Source organism: Carassius gibelio, chromosome B4 (assembly GCF_023724105.1).
Source record: "Carassius gibelio isolate Cgi1373 ecotype wild population from Czech Republic chromosome B4, carGib1.2-hapl.c, whole genome shotgun sequence".
Classification (NCBI taxonomy): domain Eukaryota; kingdom Metazoa; phylum Chordata; class Actinopteri; order Cypriniformes; family Cyprinidae; genus Carassius; species Carassius gibelio.
The window spans coordinates 4,933,895-4,951,513 of record NC_068399.1 but is presented as its reverse complement, the minus strand read 5'-3'; the positions used below and the strand labels follow the sequence as shown (position 1 = coordinate 4,951,513).

At 35.5% G+C, this 17,619-nt stretch overlaps 1 protein-coding gene and 1 long non-coding RNA gene across 4 annotated transcripts in view; one reads left to right on the top strand and one right to left on the bottom strand.

The window, feature by feature from the left end:
- Nucleotides 1-11,623, bottom strand: part of LOC127955921 (NACHT, LRR and PYD domains-containing protein 3) — a 33,171-nt gene extending 21,548 nt beyond the window's left edge. For 2 of the 3 annotated variants that reach the window (XM_052553568.1, XM_052553570.1), the window contains exons 1-8: nucleotides 11,440-11,623; nucleotides 10,202-10,326; nucleotides 9,942-10,058; nucleotides 9,774-9,815; nucleotides 8,511-8,624; nucleotides 8,291-8,329; nucleotides 5,924-7,706; nucleotides 3,128-3,301 (exon numbers count right to left, since the gene is read on the bottom strand). In XM_052553568.1, the coding sequence (XP_052409528.1) occupies nucleotides 3,128-3,301; nucleotides 5,924-7,706; nucleotides 8,291-8,329; nucleotides 8,511-8,624; nucleotides 9,774-9,815; nucleotides 9,942-9,990 (2,201 nt within the window). In that variant the 5' untranslated portion in view covers nucleotides 9,991-10,058; nucleotides 10,202-10,326; nucleotides 11,440-11,623. The remainder of the gene's footprint in view (nucleotides 1-3,127; nucleotides 3,302-5,923; nucleotides 7,707-8,290; nucleotides 8,330-8,510; nucleotides 8,625-9,773; nucleotides 9,816-9,941; nucleotides 10,059-10,201; nucleotides 10,327-11,439) is intronic. The other variant, XM_052553569.1, reaches the window with a different exon arrangement.
- A 4,470-nt stretch (nucleotides 11,624-16,093) lies between these two features.
- On the top strand, nucleotides 16,094-17,409 carry LOC127956116 (uncharacterized). Its single transcript, XR_008153482.1, has 2 exons — nucleotides 16,094-16,209; nucleotides 17,178-17,409. It is a non-coding gene; the product is annotated as an uncharacterized LOC127956116 (long non-coding RNA).
- The last annotated feature ends 210 nt before the right edge of the window (nucleotides 17,410-17,619 follow it).

The following is a 17,619-nucleotide window of genomic DNA, read 5'->3' as shown; positions in this document are numbered from 1 at the left end:
AGGTCGACAGGTTCACCATCATTGTCAAATTTTACTTTCATTTCACATGGGGTTGATCTTGGTTTGCAGTGAGTCATATCAAATCTCTCCAACATTTTTAAAATGTATCTTTCCTGATTCATTTTTACTTTACCATGTTCTTGCGTAAAGTCAATGCCTAAGAAATGTTGAAGTTTTCCTAGATCTTTAATTCTGAATTTAATTCCCAACATTTCCTTCACATCTCTGAGTATTTGATCATTACTCGCTGCAATGAGAAGATCATCAACCCAAATAATCAGTATGACTCTTTCTTTATCAGTTTGTTTACTGTAAACACAATAATCTGCTGAATTTTGAACAAAGTCATTTTCAGTTAAGAAATCATGCAACATCTTGTTCCAATTTCGTCCTGATTGTTTCAGACCATACAGTGATTTATTGAGCTTACATACCAATTCTTCTCCTGTTTTTGACTCAACTTCAAATCCTTCAGGTTGCTTCATATAAATTTCACAATCTATAGGAGCATGCAGATATGCAGTTTTAACATCCATCTGATGTAAATTCAAATCATATTGTGCTGCAAGCTGCATTAAAACACGCACTGAAGTCATATCGGCAGTAGGTGAAAATGTCTCATTATAATCAATACCTGCCACTTGACTATAACCCTTTGCCACATACCTGGCTTTATATACTCTCCCATCAGGATTTTCCTTTATAGCATAAACCCATCTCCCCCCTACTGCCTGTTTACCTTCTGGTAGGGTTGTTAATGTGAAAGTGTTATTCTCTTTCAGAGAATTCATCTCATCCTCCATAGCTTCAACCCACTGCTCTGATTTTAAAGAGCCCAAGGCTTCCTTCAGTGTCCGGGGAGCACCACATGCAACACGATAGCAATAGTCAATAGTCAATGGCTGATCTGCATCATCTTTAACTTCATAATCATAATCTGCAAAGTACTGAGGGGTCTTCTTTCTTACCATTACCATACACCATACGGTGTAATATCAGCAATGAATTTCTCGGTGGCTACGGCAGTGTCACTTTTGTTCTTCAAAAAATAGGTAAAGACAGCTCCTGAATAGTCATCTGTGAATGCTAAGGCAAATCTGAAACCATCTTTTCCTGCTGGTTCTATAGGACCAGCCAGATCTGCATGAACAAGTGCAAACACATCTTTTGCCTTCTCATCTGGATCTCTATTTCTGTTCTGAGCAAATTTGCCTTTTACACACACTTCACATTTCAAATTGGATCTGTCAATTTTACCTCTAATTTTCATCCCTTCTGTAACATTCTCCAACTTTAACACATCCTCATAATTACAATGACCCAGTATTTCATGCCATGTCTGAATATCATAGCACGCGTTACACTCATCAATCTCATTAACAACAGTACTCAAATAAAACAATCTGTCATACATATGAATATCAAAAATTGTACCATTTTTGTGAATGAGTCGGTTCTGTCCCTCTTTGAAGATTACTGTTGCTCCATGTGAAATTGCCGCTTTGACAGAAAAGATGTCTTGAGAAAATGATGGCACATAAAGTGCCTCCGTCAACATCATGTCCACAATGCGACCATTGCTATTTCTCAAACGCAATTTAGCGGTACCCTTCTTCATCGCGATTCCACTGGCCCGTTTTCCATCAGCCAGCTCCAGAATGTGGCTCTGTGGCTTGAAACTTAAATCGAAATCAACGAACTTCTCAATGTCCGTAACGATATGTTTAGTAGCTCCAGAATCCACCATGAGACCTTTCATTTCCACGCCACCATCTGGGACTTTATTCACCTGCTCGACCATAAACGCAAATGTGTGATCCTCCTCTTCGTCCACCGTTTGCTTCACTTTATCCCGCTTTCTTCGACGACAATGCACGTCTATATGTGAGGTGCTTTTACAGAAACTACACCATTGTCTCCGTTCCCCGCGCTCCCCATCAACCACTGTGCACTCCGCTGCTTTGTGACCCTTCCGGCCGCAATTGTAACAGGTGAGTCTCATACACCAATTATCCCTTCCTTTAATTTTCATTATGCTATCTTCTCCCGAACTAGCAATGCCGAACTTCTCGGTGCTTTCATAGCTCCTCAGTTTCGCTTTAAAGTCAGCAAATGTTAGTTTTTCATCACTCTGCGTAATAAAAATAGAGAATGGTTTGAAAGTATCGGGCAAACCCTTTAGAATCATGGCAGTCAATAAATCATCGCTCAAAGTCTCTCCCGCATTCCGCAATGCTGTAATTGCAGTCTCTGAACGAATAATGTAATCTGTAACGGTTTCGTTTACACCTTTCTGAAGAGATGTCAACTCCGTATACAAACTTATCACACGTGGCTTCCCCTTACCAGCGTAGTGATCTCTCAAAATCTGTAATGCCTTTCTGCCATCATCCGCAGCCTCTCTCATCACAAGCGACATACTCTTGTCATCTAATAATTGGATCAGAACTGCATATACCTCTTCATTTTTACTGTCGTCTCTCTCCTCCGCACCCTCATCATTCACGGCCGGTGCTTCACTCAATATGATGGATTTCAAACCCAGAAGACGCAAATGTGCCAGGAACTTGGTTTCCCACAGTTCGTAATTCTTTTCCTCTCCGTCGAAACATAAACGATTCCATCGGTTCCCAAACTCTTTACTGGGCCCATAACCTGTTGGCGCTGCCATCTCAATTAGAGCTAGGTTACCGGTTCATGACGAAGGATTACAAGACTCACAACTCAGACATTATCTGGCGTTTAGCCTGCACACTCAAACAAGAGAGCAGCGGCCTTTTTATTAGTGATTGCACACCTGTGATCCACCCACTTCTTGATTACAGTCAATTAGAGAACATATACAATTACATAAGTCAACAGAATGTGTATTTATATAATTATCACATTTTGAAGTTTTTGAGGTTGTGATGTAATCATACAAAGCCATATCGTGTTTTGGTAACCATGTATTGTCAGAATACATAAAAAGGCCAACTGATGAGTAACAATCACCAATCATATAATCTGAATTTAAAAATCTGAACAATATATACACAAAGTAACTGCATACAGAATAAATCATAACTGTTTGATTTGTAATAATTAGCTTGATGCAAAAAAATAATAATAATATTTGAATTCAAACCTCAGAATCTCCAGCTGACAGTTTGGACTCTTCAGTCCATTGGACAGAATCTTCACTCCAGAATCCTTCAGGTCATTGTTGGTCAGGTCCAGCTCTCTCAGGACAGAGACTGAGGAATTTAGAACTGAAGACAAACTCTTACAACAATGAGTAGTGAGATTGCAGTTTTGTAACCTGTGTAGGAAACAAAATAAAGTGTGATATTAATGCTTATTAGGTAAGGTTTATATGGAATATAGATAATCTGGATAAACCTTTGACTGTACAGAAAGCTAAAACAATTTTCTCATAAAACATCAAACCAGTGTTTCCAGTTTCTTTAATTTATGATGAAATTTAGCCTGTTGTAATAATTACTATATTACTATACTATCATTATTTATCACAGAGTATATGGACATGACCACAATAAATATTGATGATGTAATATATTGTCCATTGTGTTTACATGTTAGCTGCTCCACACACACACACACACACACACACATACACACTGGTTTCCATGTTTTTTGGGGCCACTGCATAGGCATAATGATTTTTCTACTATACAGTCTCTATTTTCTAACCCCCTAACCCTACATCTAAACCTATTCTCACAGGAAACTTTCTGCATTTTTTGATTTTCAAAACACTTAATTCTGTATGATTTATAAGCTTGTTTCCTCATGGGGACCTAACAATTTACCCACACGGACAGAATTTACTGGTATTACTATACTTGTGGGGACATATGACGCCCATAATAGAGTGAAAACCAGTATACACACAGCTTAGTTTTATTATTATTTCAACTTAAATTCCTTTAAAAGGGATTTCATGTGACTGGTGTCAGCACTGTAAATGCATCGATACCAGCCTGTCTAGCACACACAGAGAAGCAAGTTCAAGTTAAAACATTATCATTATATAGTCAGCAACGTAAAATGGTGTTAAAATGACAATAAATAAATGTATTGCAATTATTTCTGGGGCAATACAGTATTGTTCAAAATAATAGCAGTACAATGTGACTAACCAGAATAATCAAGGTTTTTTGTATATTTTTTTATTGCTACGTGGCAAACAAGTTACCAGTAGGTTCAGTAGATTCTCAGAAAACAAATGAGACCCAGCATTCATGATATGCACGCTCTTAAGGCTGTGCAATTGGGCAATTAGTTGAATTAGTTGAAAGGGGTGTGTTCAAAAAAATAGCAGTGTGGCATTCAATCACTGAGGTCATCAATTTTGTGAAGAAACAGGTGTGAATCAGGTGGCCCCTATTTAAGGATGAAGCCAACACTTGTTGAACATGCATTTGAAAGCTGAGGAAAATGGGTCGTTCAGAAGAACAGCGTACTTTGATTAAAAAGTTGATTAGAGAGGGGAAAACCTATAAAGAGGTGCAAAAAATGATAGGCTGTTCAGCTAAAATGATCTCCAATGCCTTAAAATGGAGAGCAAAACCAGAGAGACGTGGAAGAAAACGGAAGACAACCATCAAAATGGATAGAAGAATAACCAGAATGGCAAAGGCTCAGCCAATGATCACCTCCAGGATGATCAAAGACAGTCTGGAGTTACCTGAAGGTACTGTGACAGTTAGAAGACGTCTGTGTGAAGCTAATCTATTTTCAAGAATCCCCCGCAAAGTCCCTCTGTTTAAAAAAAGGCATGTGCAGAAGAGGTTACAATTTGCCAAAGAACACATCAACTGGCCTAAAGAGAAATGGAGGAACATTTTGTGGACTGATGAGAGTAAAATTGTTCTTTTTGGGTCCAAGGGCCACAGGCAGTTTGTGAGACGGCCCCCAAACTCTGAATTCAAGCCACAGTACACAGTGAAGACAGTGAAGCATGGAGGTGCAAGCATCATGATATGGGCATGTTTCTCCTACTATGGTGTTGGGCCTATTTATCGCATACCAGGGATCATGGATCAGTTTGCATATGTTAAAATACTTGAAGAGGTCATGTTGCCCTATGCTGAAGAGGACATGCCCTTGAAATGGTTGTTTCAACAAGACAATGACCCAAAACACACTAGTAAACGGGCAAAGTCTTGGTTCCAAACCAACAAAATTAATGTTATGGAGTGGCCAGCCCAATCTCCAGACCTTAATCCAATTGAGAACTTGTGGGGTGATATCAAAAATGCTGTTTCTGAAGCAAAACCAAGAAATGTGAATGAATTGTGGAATGTTGTTAAAGAATCATGGAGTGGAATAACAGCTGAGAGGTGCCACAAGTTGTTTGACTCCATGCCACACAGATGTCAAGCAGTTTTAAAAAACTGTGGTCATACAACTAAATATTAGTTAAGTGATTCACAGGATTGCTAAATCCCAGAAAAAAAAAAATGTTTGTACAAAATAGTTTTGAGTTTGTACAGTCAAAGGTAGACACTGCTATTTTTTTGAACACACCCCTTTCAACTAATTGCCCAATTGCACAGCCTTGTTTGTTTTCTGACAATCTACTGAACCTACTGGTAACTTGTTTGCCACGTAGCAATAAAAAATATACTAAAAACCTTGATTATTCTGGTTAGTCACATTGTACTGCTATTATTTTGAACAATACTGTATATCTTTTGATCAAAATGTATTTATCATGACAGGCTTACAGGATATAATTAAGGATAATCAAAACTTGGGGTCAGCTTGCCCGATGGTGAAGAGTTAGAATAGTATTAAGTTCACTCAAAAATATACATCTACATTTTTTTTTCATTTTTATGAACACTCTAAAACCAGTAAGTCACCTGAGTAAGATTAAGACCCAACTAAAAGATGTTAGTGTAAAGAAGACTCTTACATTGCTCTTCTGGTGTTTTTGATCACAGGCAGCAGTCTCATCACTGCTTCATCAGATATTCTGTATTTCTGCAGCTCAAATTTCTCTTGAGTCTCTTCTGACATCAGGAGCACAAAAACCAGACCAGACCACTGAACAGAGGAGAGATTCTGTGCTGAAAGTTTTCCTAAGCTAAGATTCTTCTGGATTTCCTCAACTAAGTTAACTTTCATTTCAGTCAGACAGTAGAATAGATTGATGGTTCTTTCTACTGATTTCTCCTTCTCTATTTTCTTTTTGATATAGTCAGCAGAGTATGTCATGTTTTCTGATTTGAGCTCTAGTTCTGGCAGTTGTTCCTTTATGTCACTCTGATTGGACTCCAGTGAAAGACCCAGTAGGAACCGAAGGAAAAGGTCTAGGTGTCCATTCTCACTTTTTAAAGCATTCTTGATTGCAGCCTTATGAATTTGAAACAGTGGCCTTTTAGATAATTTCCATATCAGTTTTTCTATGTAGGATTGAAAAAATATTTTTTCTTTCTCCTCTTTGTCAATCAAAGTTGTGTAGAGAGCAGCAAGGAATTCCTGGACACTAAGATGTACGAAGCTGTAAATATTTGTTTCTAAAAAGGCTTTTTCTTCCTTAAAGATCTCGGTGCATAACCCAGAGAACACTGACCCTTTACTGACATCTAATTCATACTTCTCAAGATCTTTTTTGTAGAAAATCACCTTTCCTTCCATCAGCTTATAAAACGCCAGTTTCCCAAGCTTCAAAATAATCTCTTTGAAAGGATCATCACTGTATTTATTTTTCATCTGCTGTATCTGAGAAAGTACAAAGTTTGTGTACATCCCTGTGAGAGTTGTGGGAGTCTTGTCATTGCTCTTTTTAACCAGCAGAGGCCGAAGAACAGTGAGAGAGATCCAGCAGAAGACTGGGATGTGGCACATGATGTACAGACTCCTGAATTTCCTGATGTGACGGATGATGTTTCCAGCAACTTCAGCACTGCTGTTTTTGTTGAAGTATTGCTCTTTCTGCTCATCGTTAAATCCTCGCACCTCTGTTACCTGATCAATGTAGTCTCGGGGTATCAGACTGGCAGCTGCTGGTCTTGATGTGATCCAAATGTGAGCAGAGGGAATCAGCTTTCTCTTCATCAGGCTTGTTACAATGATACTCACTTCTTTTTCTTCATTAACATCTTTAATGCTGTCATCATCTTTAAAGTTCAAAGGGAAGCTACATTCATCCAGCCCATCAAAGATGAACATGACTTTACCTTCCCCTTCAGGAAGAGAGGGCAGTTCTTCAGGACTACTACAGAAGCATTTGTTAAGCATACCTAAAAGACTGAACTCTTTTTTAATCAAATTCAGTCTACGGAATGGGAGTGGATAAATGAAGACTATATCCTGATTTTCTTTTCCGTCAGCCCAGTCAAGGATGAATTTATTGACGGAGACAGTTTTTCCCACCCCTGCAATTCCCATAGTCAGCACTCTTTTTTGTTTACTCATATCACTCTGGACTTTGAATATATCATTGCATTTGATTGGTGTGTCAATGGTAAATCGGTTGTGACAATATTCCATCTGTATCACCTCATGTTCACTCTCTATTCCTCCAGTCTCGTTCTCCACCACATATAGATCAGTGTATATATCATTCAGGTTCTGCTGATGACCCTTCTGTGAATTACCAATCAATATCCGTTGGTAGTCCTGTTTTAATTTCTTCTTCAGTCTGATGCTGTTCTCTGTGTAATCATGAACAGCAGCTTCATGGTCCACTGCAGCTGAGCATTTACAGAAAGAGAAAAATAATAGCAAAGAGTAAGTAATCACTTTTTAACTTTTGCGATTGACTAAATTTCCCAGCAATCCATGTTTTCACTGTTATACTGTAAGTGTTTTTATGCATCTTCTGGAAGCGTATGTAACCTCTAGATCAGAACACAAATGATGAAGAAGAAGCAGAAAAACTATAAGCACTGCTTCACGTTTATATGCTTAAACAGTATATATATTAAAGTTTCTCAAGCTTACCAAATTTAATGTTGAAACACACAAAGAGTAAGAGGAGCATTGATTGATGAGATCTACTCGTAATCTGTGTTTTTATCATTGTCCTGAATCTGATCTGGATGTAGTCTTAAAAATATCTCAATAACTCAATACTCTACCTGACAGCCAAGACTTTATTAAATAATTTTATAAATATATATTTTTTGTTATATTAGGGATTTTCAGTTCGTAACCCCAACCAGTGACAAAGGGGTAGCACACAAATCCAATAAAACTGCACAAATGTGTATATTGGTGTTGCTCATCATCCCTCAGTGCAGTGTGAACTAGCCTTAAGAGAACATGATGGCTGTACCTTGTTTTCCTTTAATTTTCTCTGTGTCTTGGGATTTCTCTGTGAAGAGAAAGAAAATTAAGTAAAAAACTGCCATGTCGCTAAAGCATGACATTTAACAATATTGCCATAAAACAAACTAAATTATGAGTAAGGTTCATATTTACTTGGCATTAATAAGCTATTAACTAACTGCTAATAAGCGGTGTTGTCTCAGTAATAACAGTTATAGTGATAGTACCAAGCTGTATTGTGCAGTTGATGGTCACTTTCTCGTTAAAATTGTTTCCAGTGATTACAGGAGCAATTACATTTGCTCTTGTCTCAGCTTTCACATCAACAGTGGTGTTGAATGCTGTAAAAGAAAAGATTAATCAAGTTGAAAGGTGTTTGCTGATGTAGTGCAACAACAATTTAGTTGGTGCAATAATAACCAATAATTACATCATTAGTGTGTCTACATTAAAGTTCACTTTATAATTAATTAATAAATGGTTCACAGGTGTACACTCTACATTAAGGTTCACTTTCACAGAGCTGATTATGTTAAGAAACACTGTAAGATAAGTGACATGAGACATGACATATAAATGAAAGAACCATAAATACAACATCTTTCAGTCTTGCTATAATAGTACATTTTGCTGCATCATAAAATAAACCAGGAATCTGGTTTTGAGTGAAATAAGTATTAATAAATATTTTGTATTAAGCATTTATTCCATCAGGTATTCCATCAAATTGACTCTTTTACTCATGTATCTATAACTGTTTATCAATTAGTTATAATGCTTTAGTAAATGAGTTAGTTATTTATGGACACTGTTATAAAGGGAACCTTAATGTAAAATGTTACCATTTTTAGATATCTGGGCTGGAATCAAGACAAAAAATCTAAGTCAGCATGACTAGTCCTGTAATTGCTGCTTGCATTATATTTGAAGAGTTTAGTTCCAAAACGCAAAAAAAGTTTTTTGATTAATTTGAGTAAAAATGTGAAAATCTTTACCAAGAAAGTGGCAAGATGAAAAACACTATTTTCTGTTTCAAACTTTTACATAGCATCTTTAGATTATAATCTAAATCTCGTTTTGAATTTTTAAAGTTTTGTTATAAAAACAGATTTTTTGTTTTCAAAATGAAATAAATCCATTGAATCATCATTGAATTGCATGCGTTTATCATGCGTATCTCATCAGTAAAGCCAGTTCTGTGATTAATAGTAAATCTCCATCATGTGCTTTCAGATTAATACGCTAAGCGGATGTATCGCATTCGACAGAGAAAGGAAACTAGCGTTTGTCGTGGTTTGGAAAGAAAGGGAGAAAACATGACAGAATAACATGGCAGATATCACATTTTGAATGAAATAAAAAACTGACTTTTCAATACTGACCAGGTATAATACTGATTTACTGGCATTTATCGCATTTTGGAACTAAACTCTTAATTTTCTTGACTCCAGAGAGTAATTGATAATTACTTCAGATACATTGTGAATTACCTCCAAAAGGGACAGATGTTTTCATATCACCCTCAGTCTGAGCTGTCAGAGAGAAAGAGAGTATTACTCACAAGGACACATTTATCACAAACACATCAGCATAGCAAAGAGGAAAAGAGCCTTCACTTGTAAATATTTAATCATGTTACATAGTGAATTCAATGTTACCTTGATTTTGTTGATTTCCCAACTGTTCAGCCAGATCATTTTGGTTCATCTTTCTCAGGATGCCTACTGTGACCTTCACAGCTTCTTCTGCTCCAAAATCTGATATTATTGCTTTGACTTTTGTTAGCAAAAAACAAAACAAAATACTGATGTAAATAATATCACAATGCTGTCTGTTACTGTAAGTGTAGAATCAATAGTCACTTTTAAATCCATATTTTTCAGTATCTTATGAAGTCTCATTAGTATAATTTACTAACCATGAATGATGATGCAGATGTTTCTTGTTTCTCCAGTTAAATGTGTCTTGATTGGAAGCTCTGAAACTTTCAATTCTGCATTTTTATAAGACTCCGGACGTGAAAGTTTTCTTCAGAACTGAAATCTGTTAAACCAGAATCATTTAAGAAAACTAATGGAACCAACTTTTCAGACTCGAGATAAGAGTAAACAATGTGGAGAATCATACACAGCATATTTGACAATCATCAAACGGGCTGATTCTGACACTGTTTTCTTTTAAACTAAATTTTAAACTAATTTATTTGTTGTTAAGGTAACACTTCAGGGAATTCTAACTGCTTATAAATACAATATTTTAATGGCATTATATGAAGGTAAGATGAATAGAAAATAACATTGAAACTTTCTCATTAAACCCTTAAATTATACTTTATAATGCATTATACACAGGGTTTTACATACAGTGTTACCAAATTATGCAATTTACACTTAGTGGCCAGAGACATGGGCAATATGTGTAAACAAGCAATAAGATGTTATTTACACTGTCTTAATAATAATAATAAACAATAAATAAACCTGTGTTTCTTCTGGTTGGCTAAAAACCTGTAGCTTATATAAAGTCAAATGCATCATTAATTATAACACTGCTATAGAGTCCTTTAAATATAAGAGAGATAGCTGTTACAAGTCAGCTTGATCGCCGAGTCATTAACTCTTTTTTACATACATACAAAAAATAAATAAAACTGTGTTTGATGGATTTTTTTATGCAGATGAAATTTCCCTTACAAAATTATCAACTACATCAACTACATAAAATAGTGTTATAAATCAAACCAATATCTTGTGTGTATCTGTCATTATTTTTATGAAATGCACTTTATGTTGAAATGTTTTAGAAGCGCCTATTCATTTTGACTAAAAGTGTTTTTGACTCAAGATCACACAAAGAACATAGGTGATATATATATTCTCCTTATATCAATTATGAAAGGCAAAGCATGAGTAATGTCTGTGATTAAAAAATATTTGACATTTCATATTGCTTACGATGTAAAACAACCTATGGAGTAACAACAGTAGGCTACTTTAAAATTATTATATCAACTATACAAAAGTTTGAAAACATGATTGCAGAACATTAGAGTGAAACAAGTTACAATCTTGTAATCCCTATTTGTCCATATTGAATATTTTTTCTTTATGAAGATTTTTAAAATACTTCTTTATGAAGAATTGTATGCCTACTTACATTAAAAAGGAAGTGCCTTTGTGCTCCACATACAAAGTGTCCTTGGTTTCCCATTATTTACATCCAAATTTACACATCAGCAAATAATAAAAACAGTTTGATGATCAGTTTATCAAAATGAAAAAAATCTAACGGTCAAGTGTAAACACTGCAAGTACTTCCGTTCTGCTTTCACTTCCGTTTTTGTCAACAAGTTTGGTTGCCAAATCAGTCTGGAAAAAACCCCCACCTCATAATCTTCATAGTTCTTATTCAGTTTGGCTGTTGTCACTTATTTCCACTAGAGCTGCAACTAACAATTATTTTGATAATTGATTAATCTGTCAATTATGTTTGGGATTATGTTATGTTTTGAGTAATCTGTTTATGAGCTTATATTTTATTTTCCCAAATTAATTAATAAAAAAGGGTATTTATCAGTCAACAGAGACTTTTTAGAGATTTTAACCATTTTGCATTGTCATATCCTCATCAAAAATATACCTGGAGTTGTGTTTTATTATGTGTTAGAAATCCTTTGTCAAACTCTTCTGCAATCAAAACACTGACCAATACGTACTCTAGCTAATTTCACAAGGAGATTTCAATTAATGTTTTCACCATGACAGTCCATAGGGCTCCTAAAGTAGTTTAACATCCCAAACAAAGCTTATTAAGGAATCTTTCAGAACATATTTTCACGAAGAATAAGGATAAAACAGAATAAAATTGCATTTTATAAAAAAATGTTCCTGTAAACACACATCTTTTACCTGGGAAACAGCATTATAGCTTATGCTGTGAAATTGTAAACAATCATTCAAATAAAGTGCCAATGGCATGAAACCTGAATGGAACTCACATTTTAAAGTAAAATTAGAAGGTTGTCCATAAAATTGGACACACACAAAAAATCGGTGAAAAAGAGCAGTGAATAGTTAAAAACGACAAACTGATCACAGAACATGTTTGTAAAGCTTTAAATGTAAATTATTAAAAAGCAATGTTATCAGCTTTTACGACTAAACATTTGCAAACAACGTTGTATTGCAGAATTTGCACAAATAAAAGTCTTAAACAGTTCAGGAGTGCAGAGTTTACAAGTTACTCTTCTTTTTTGAAGGCTCAAAGTAAAGTGCTCCCACACTCTGCATGACTTTGTTTGATTAGTCACATCTTCCGCTTTATTCTTTTTCTTTCTCAAGCTTACTCCACCATCTCGCTGAATGCTGCAGAGATGCTGTTCGGGAAGCATGTGACATAAAACGAGGCCAGCTATTGGCTATTCTCTACTTCTCCTTCTGCCACACTCTGGTCACCGCAGATTTAAAATATGCACGAAATGAGCCGCTTACGGCAAATAAAATTTATTTAGCAACTAATCGATTACTAAATTAATTGACAACTATTTTAATAATCGATTAAATCGATTAGTTGTTTCAGCTCTAATTTTCACAAATCTGTTGCTCTGACAGTCATAATATTACACTGATCGAACATTTTATCATAAAGCTTTGAGATGCTGAAATTGATTAAAAATTCATTGAAGGAAAAGAAAATATTGTGTGGATAAAAAAAACTTCAAATGACTACTACAGATCTTACTGAAGTTGTGGCTAAAAGAAGAAGGGACAGAGCTGCAGATCTGACCTGCGCAAACTCTCAGGATGTGCATGAAAATATTTTATATTCACTAGAAGTGTCATCATCTCATAAACTGACCAGTTTAATTGTTTTGACAAGTAACATTTCAGTTTACAATCATTACAGACACTATCTGTTCCAGCAATAGTCCAAACACCAAATTGTAATTATTTTATCTCAAATTAATCATCATCACTTCTCTCATCAGAAAGTTTTGCATGTTTTCATTCTTGACTCTTCTGAACAATTGATGAGCAGCTCCTCCATACACTCACTAAATGAGAACATTTTGGTTAAGGAGAGACGGCATGAGGAGACGGAGAAATAATCAGCAAATCCAAGCTTTGACAACTTGCATAAATGTGTAAATTGCTCTAATATATATATATATATATATATATATATATATATATAGAGAGAGAGAGAGAGAGAGAGAGAGAGAGAGAGGTTGAAACGCTTTCTGATTGTGAACCAGACAGCAGTAAATGCAATGATCATACCTATTTATCATTGAAATTACTACATATTTCATGATATTGATGGAAAATGAAGGAACTGTAAATCTGGACACAGTTTTCAGTCTCACAGTACAACTGTATTAATGTTTAGGTTGCAGTGATACTGTGGTTTATTTCCTGCTCGTCTGTAACTTCTCAGAGAGTCTGACACTGACATCTAGTGAAGGTTTCTGACACTCTGACACTGACCACACAACACTCAAACCAGCAGCCGTGTTGCCAGATTGAGCAAGTTTCCACCCAGTAGAGCTTCTAATGATCAGGCTGGACCAGAGAAAAATGCATTGGGCAGGTGGTCAAAATCTGGGATGTATCTTATAAATAACTTTATTTTTTATTATTAACTTTTTTTTGTTTGGTCATTATTTTAATATATATTTGAACACGTTAAAAGGCAGGATAGGTGATTTGGTTAAAAAAATATTTTTGTTAAGTTGGTTGAAAGTCTCTTTACATCCCGATAGCAATCATTTAAGTGTTCTTCCAGCGAGAATTAAAGGGGCTGTATTTGTGATATTATGCTCTTTGCTAATGTTTCGTCACCATGGAATGAGACATGAGCTAATCTGACAGCTTTGCATTCAATCCTGCACAACGCTATCTCTCATGACAGACGATAGAGATAAGCTTTATAAATATAATCTACATGCACAATGAACTATAGTGCAATCCATTTACATCTCTCTACAGAAATGATTTTGCAGGTTTTAATAAAATGTTATTTTATTATTTTACTATTCATTTATATTTTATTTATTTGTTTTGTATAATTGTTTTGCAGACATGAATAACAAACAGACCCTTCATATAACAACAATCTGTGCAATGAGTAAAATGAAGCACAAAAATATGACAAAAAAGGAGAACAACAGTATACAAGACCAACATATCTGTAGTATGTTCGTTGGAGGAAAGGAAGAGGACAAGGGGTCGGCTGGACTGCTGACGTATTTATTAACAAAAAATATAACAAACTTCACAAACACCAAATGGTGACTTTTACTCTGACACAGTCACGCAACACTTTCGGTTTACTCCTTCCGGTTTCCGTTTCGGGTCAGCAGTCCGTCTCTCTCTCTCGCTGGCTTCCGTCTCTCCTGGCGTTTTATACTCTCTCCGCGCCAATTACTGAAACAAGAAACAGGTGTTGATAGTTTTTGCCCAAACCACTCACTTACCGCTCGTCTCCTGATTCTCTCTCCCGCTGCAGACTTCGCTAAACCACGTCCCTCCCCGCCACAATATCCTACAATAAGTAATTACAATAGTTAAAAATAAATGAAAGTTCCCAGAAATGGTGTATTTGGTTCTGTCCAGAAGTAAAGTAGAAGTCCAGCTAACCAGTCAGAAAAGACAGGCCTAACATTTTTCTTCTACAAAAACAGAATAACTTTCTTGGCTACAATCATACCGGAATATTTTTTACTGGCATAAGTAATAAAACATACAAACATATGAACCCCTTAACTGTTGAGCTAATAGTTTATCAAGGTTATCCTCAATCTCGAAATGCCTTTATTTAATTTTTGGCAACGTCTTATTCTCCGGATCCAAAGTAATCTTATTGTATACATATTTAAGTGACATAATATAATTTAAGACACACAAGTCTGAGGTATCCCTACATAATTTTTTCCAGTTGACTAAGTTTCTTAACTTGAAAAGTTGCTGGCGCCAAGGATTTGCACAAGGAAGTCAGCAACAAACAGTCGGGTTACCTTCCTCCACTTTTTCGGCCAGACCGATGATCTTAATATTTTGTTGCCTCGAGCGTCCTTCAAGATCATCTAACTTCGATGTCAGAGATTTGCAACAATGAACCTCAAGCTCAGAAATGCAGCCCTCATAATCTGCACTAGACTTTCTAAGTTCATAACTCGTGAAGTAACTTCCGACAGTATAGCTAGCGTCTGAGACGACGTAGATTTCAAAGAAGAACATTTTAATTAACAGGATCTGTGAAGTTAGCAGCGGCCTGTGTGTCCTCTGACTGACAGATGCCTTTCACCTGCATCCTCTGCTGATATGTGTCCTTTCTTTGATTTTGGCTAGTCATGATGCTTGAGATGGCAATGAGAAAACTTTATCAATACAATTATTGGTGAAAATAAAGATTATATAAAATAAAGTGTTCCTAATGAATGTGGTTCAGTTGCTTTCACACAATCTTATTTGTTTAATGCACTTTATAAATAAAGGTGTTTAGTGTCTGTAAATAGCTGGGGTGGCAGCCAGCTGCATGTGCAAAAGAGAACTCATTCAGGTGTATGTGCACTTACTGAGAGGCTGCTCTTTTTTTGTTCAGTTGATGCTCTCTTTGTGTGCCACATAACGGCTCTTTTCTGGGATACTGGTCAACACAGGTATTTTGCAATTTTTTGTTTTAAGTTGTGTACATTTTGGGACTTTTTAATGAAAAAAATAAAGGTTCTATCTACAAAGTCGAACTCTGCGTGAGCCAATCAGCACTTCGAATGCACAGAAGAGGACCAATCAGGATCAACTTTATATGTCGTGTCACCGGCTTTTTCCTTGACAGGAAAGTTCGCAGACACACGATGGCACGCAACACGTTGTTTTTAACAAACTTCAAGATCTTTTCAAGGACAGCAGCCCGAATTCAAGGCAAGTTCAGTTTTTTTTGCTGAGGAAATTGCTTTCATAGTTCGACACCACACTAGACAGCAGCGCTAGCTTCATAGTTATTATGATATTAAGAGGAAAGCACTAAGATAAAAAAAATAATAATAATACAGAAAAAACAATCGCACCTGTCCTACTCTATGATCGTTATGTGAAAATGTGAAAGATCGTTTAAAAACGTTTACTCAGTATTAAAATGATTGTGGCCTGTAACTATTCAATGGTATACCAAACTAGAAAAAAATATATATTTTAGTGTCTGTTTTTGTAATGAACCTGACATATCCAGGAGGGGGGAAAGTAATGCTAAAAACAACAGCAGGAGAACAAGAAAGAGAGCACCAGGCAAAGAAAATATGAAAAAAGCATCATCAGAGAATGGGAGAGAAACTGAGGCAGAAGAGAGAAGGAGCAATGTTGTAAAGGAGCAATGTAAAATCAGACTTCTAGAGAGAGAGGGAGAAACAAGAAGTCCAGTAATACCAAGACAGAGAACAACAGAGGAAAGGTACAAATCAGTCCCTTATGAAACAAAAATATATCGCAATATATTGGAAAATATCATGTAATATATTAGGCATATATTCTTATATATATTTATATTTTTCCAATATATTGCAATATATTAAAAGCGGCAATCATTTGTATATTTTGCAATATATTGTATAATATATGTATCATCAATATATTATTAAATGTATTCAAATATATTAAATATTAAAAAATAAAAAGGGAAAATAATATATTACAATATATCACAATATATTTTAAGAAACATATTGGTAAATCTATTTTCCTTTCGTAAGGGGTCAGTCAGTCAGAATTGGTTAGTTTTAGCTACAGAGGTAGTGAGCTAATAATAAGAAACTTTCCTGAATTTATTGCATTCCTATTTTTTACATGGTGTATTTAAATATTATGTTTAAATATGTATTTTTTTTTTTTTCCAGGCAGGTGACAAAGTAGATGCAGCAGGGCCTTACCAGACAAACCAGTGGAGCCAGTGACCGAATCAACCAGTTTACAAATTAAAGAGCTGGGGGCTACTCAGAAAAGAAGAAACAGGAGATGGGTCTCAGATAGAGAGTGTCATAGTTCTGTGTTTTAAAAAATAGTCAGACATTTTTGGTGATTTATGTATAGTCAGTGAATCATTTTTCAATGATTATAAAACTTTATTGTTTAATTTGCTGAAGTATGTCTGTTTTCTTGCGTTTTTCAAAAGTCTTAAAATGTCTTAATTTTTCACAATTTTAAGCCTTAAAGGTCAAATAGTCAACTTAATTGATGGGGTCTTAATTACAACAATAGCATGTATTTCAGCCATCCTGATGTCCAGAGAGAAAGCCATTTTACCTGGCCCACTTTATTTTGAAAGTGTGTTTTCATCAATATT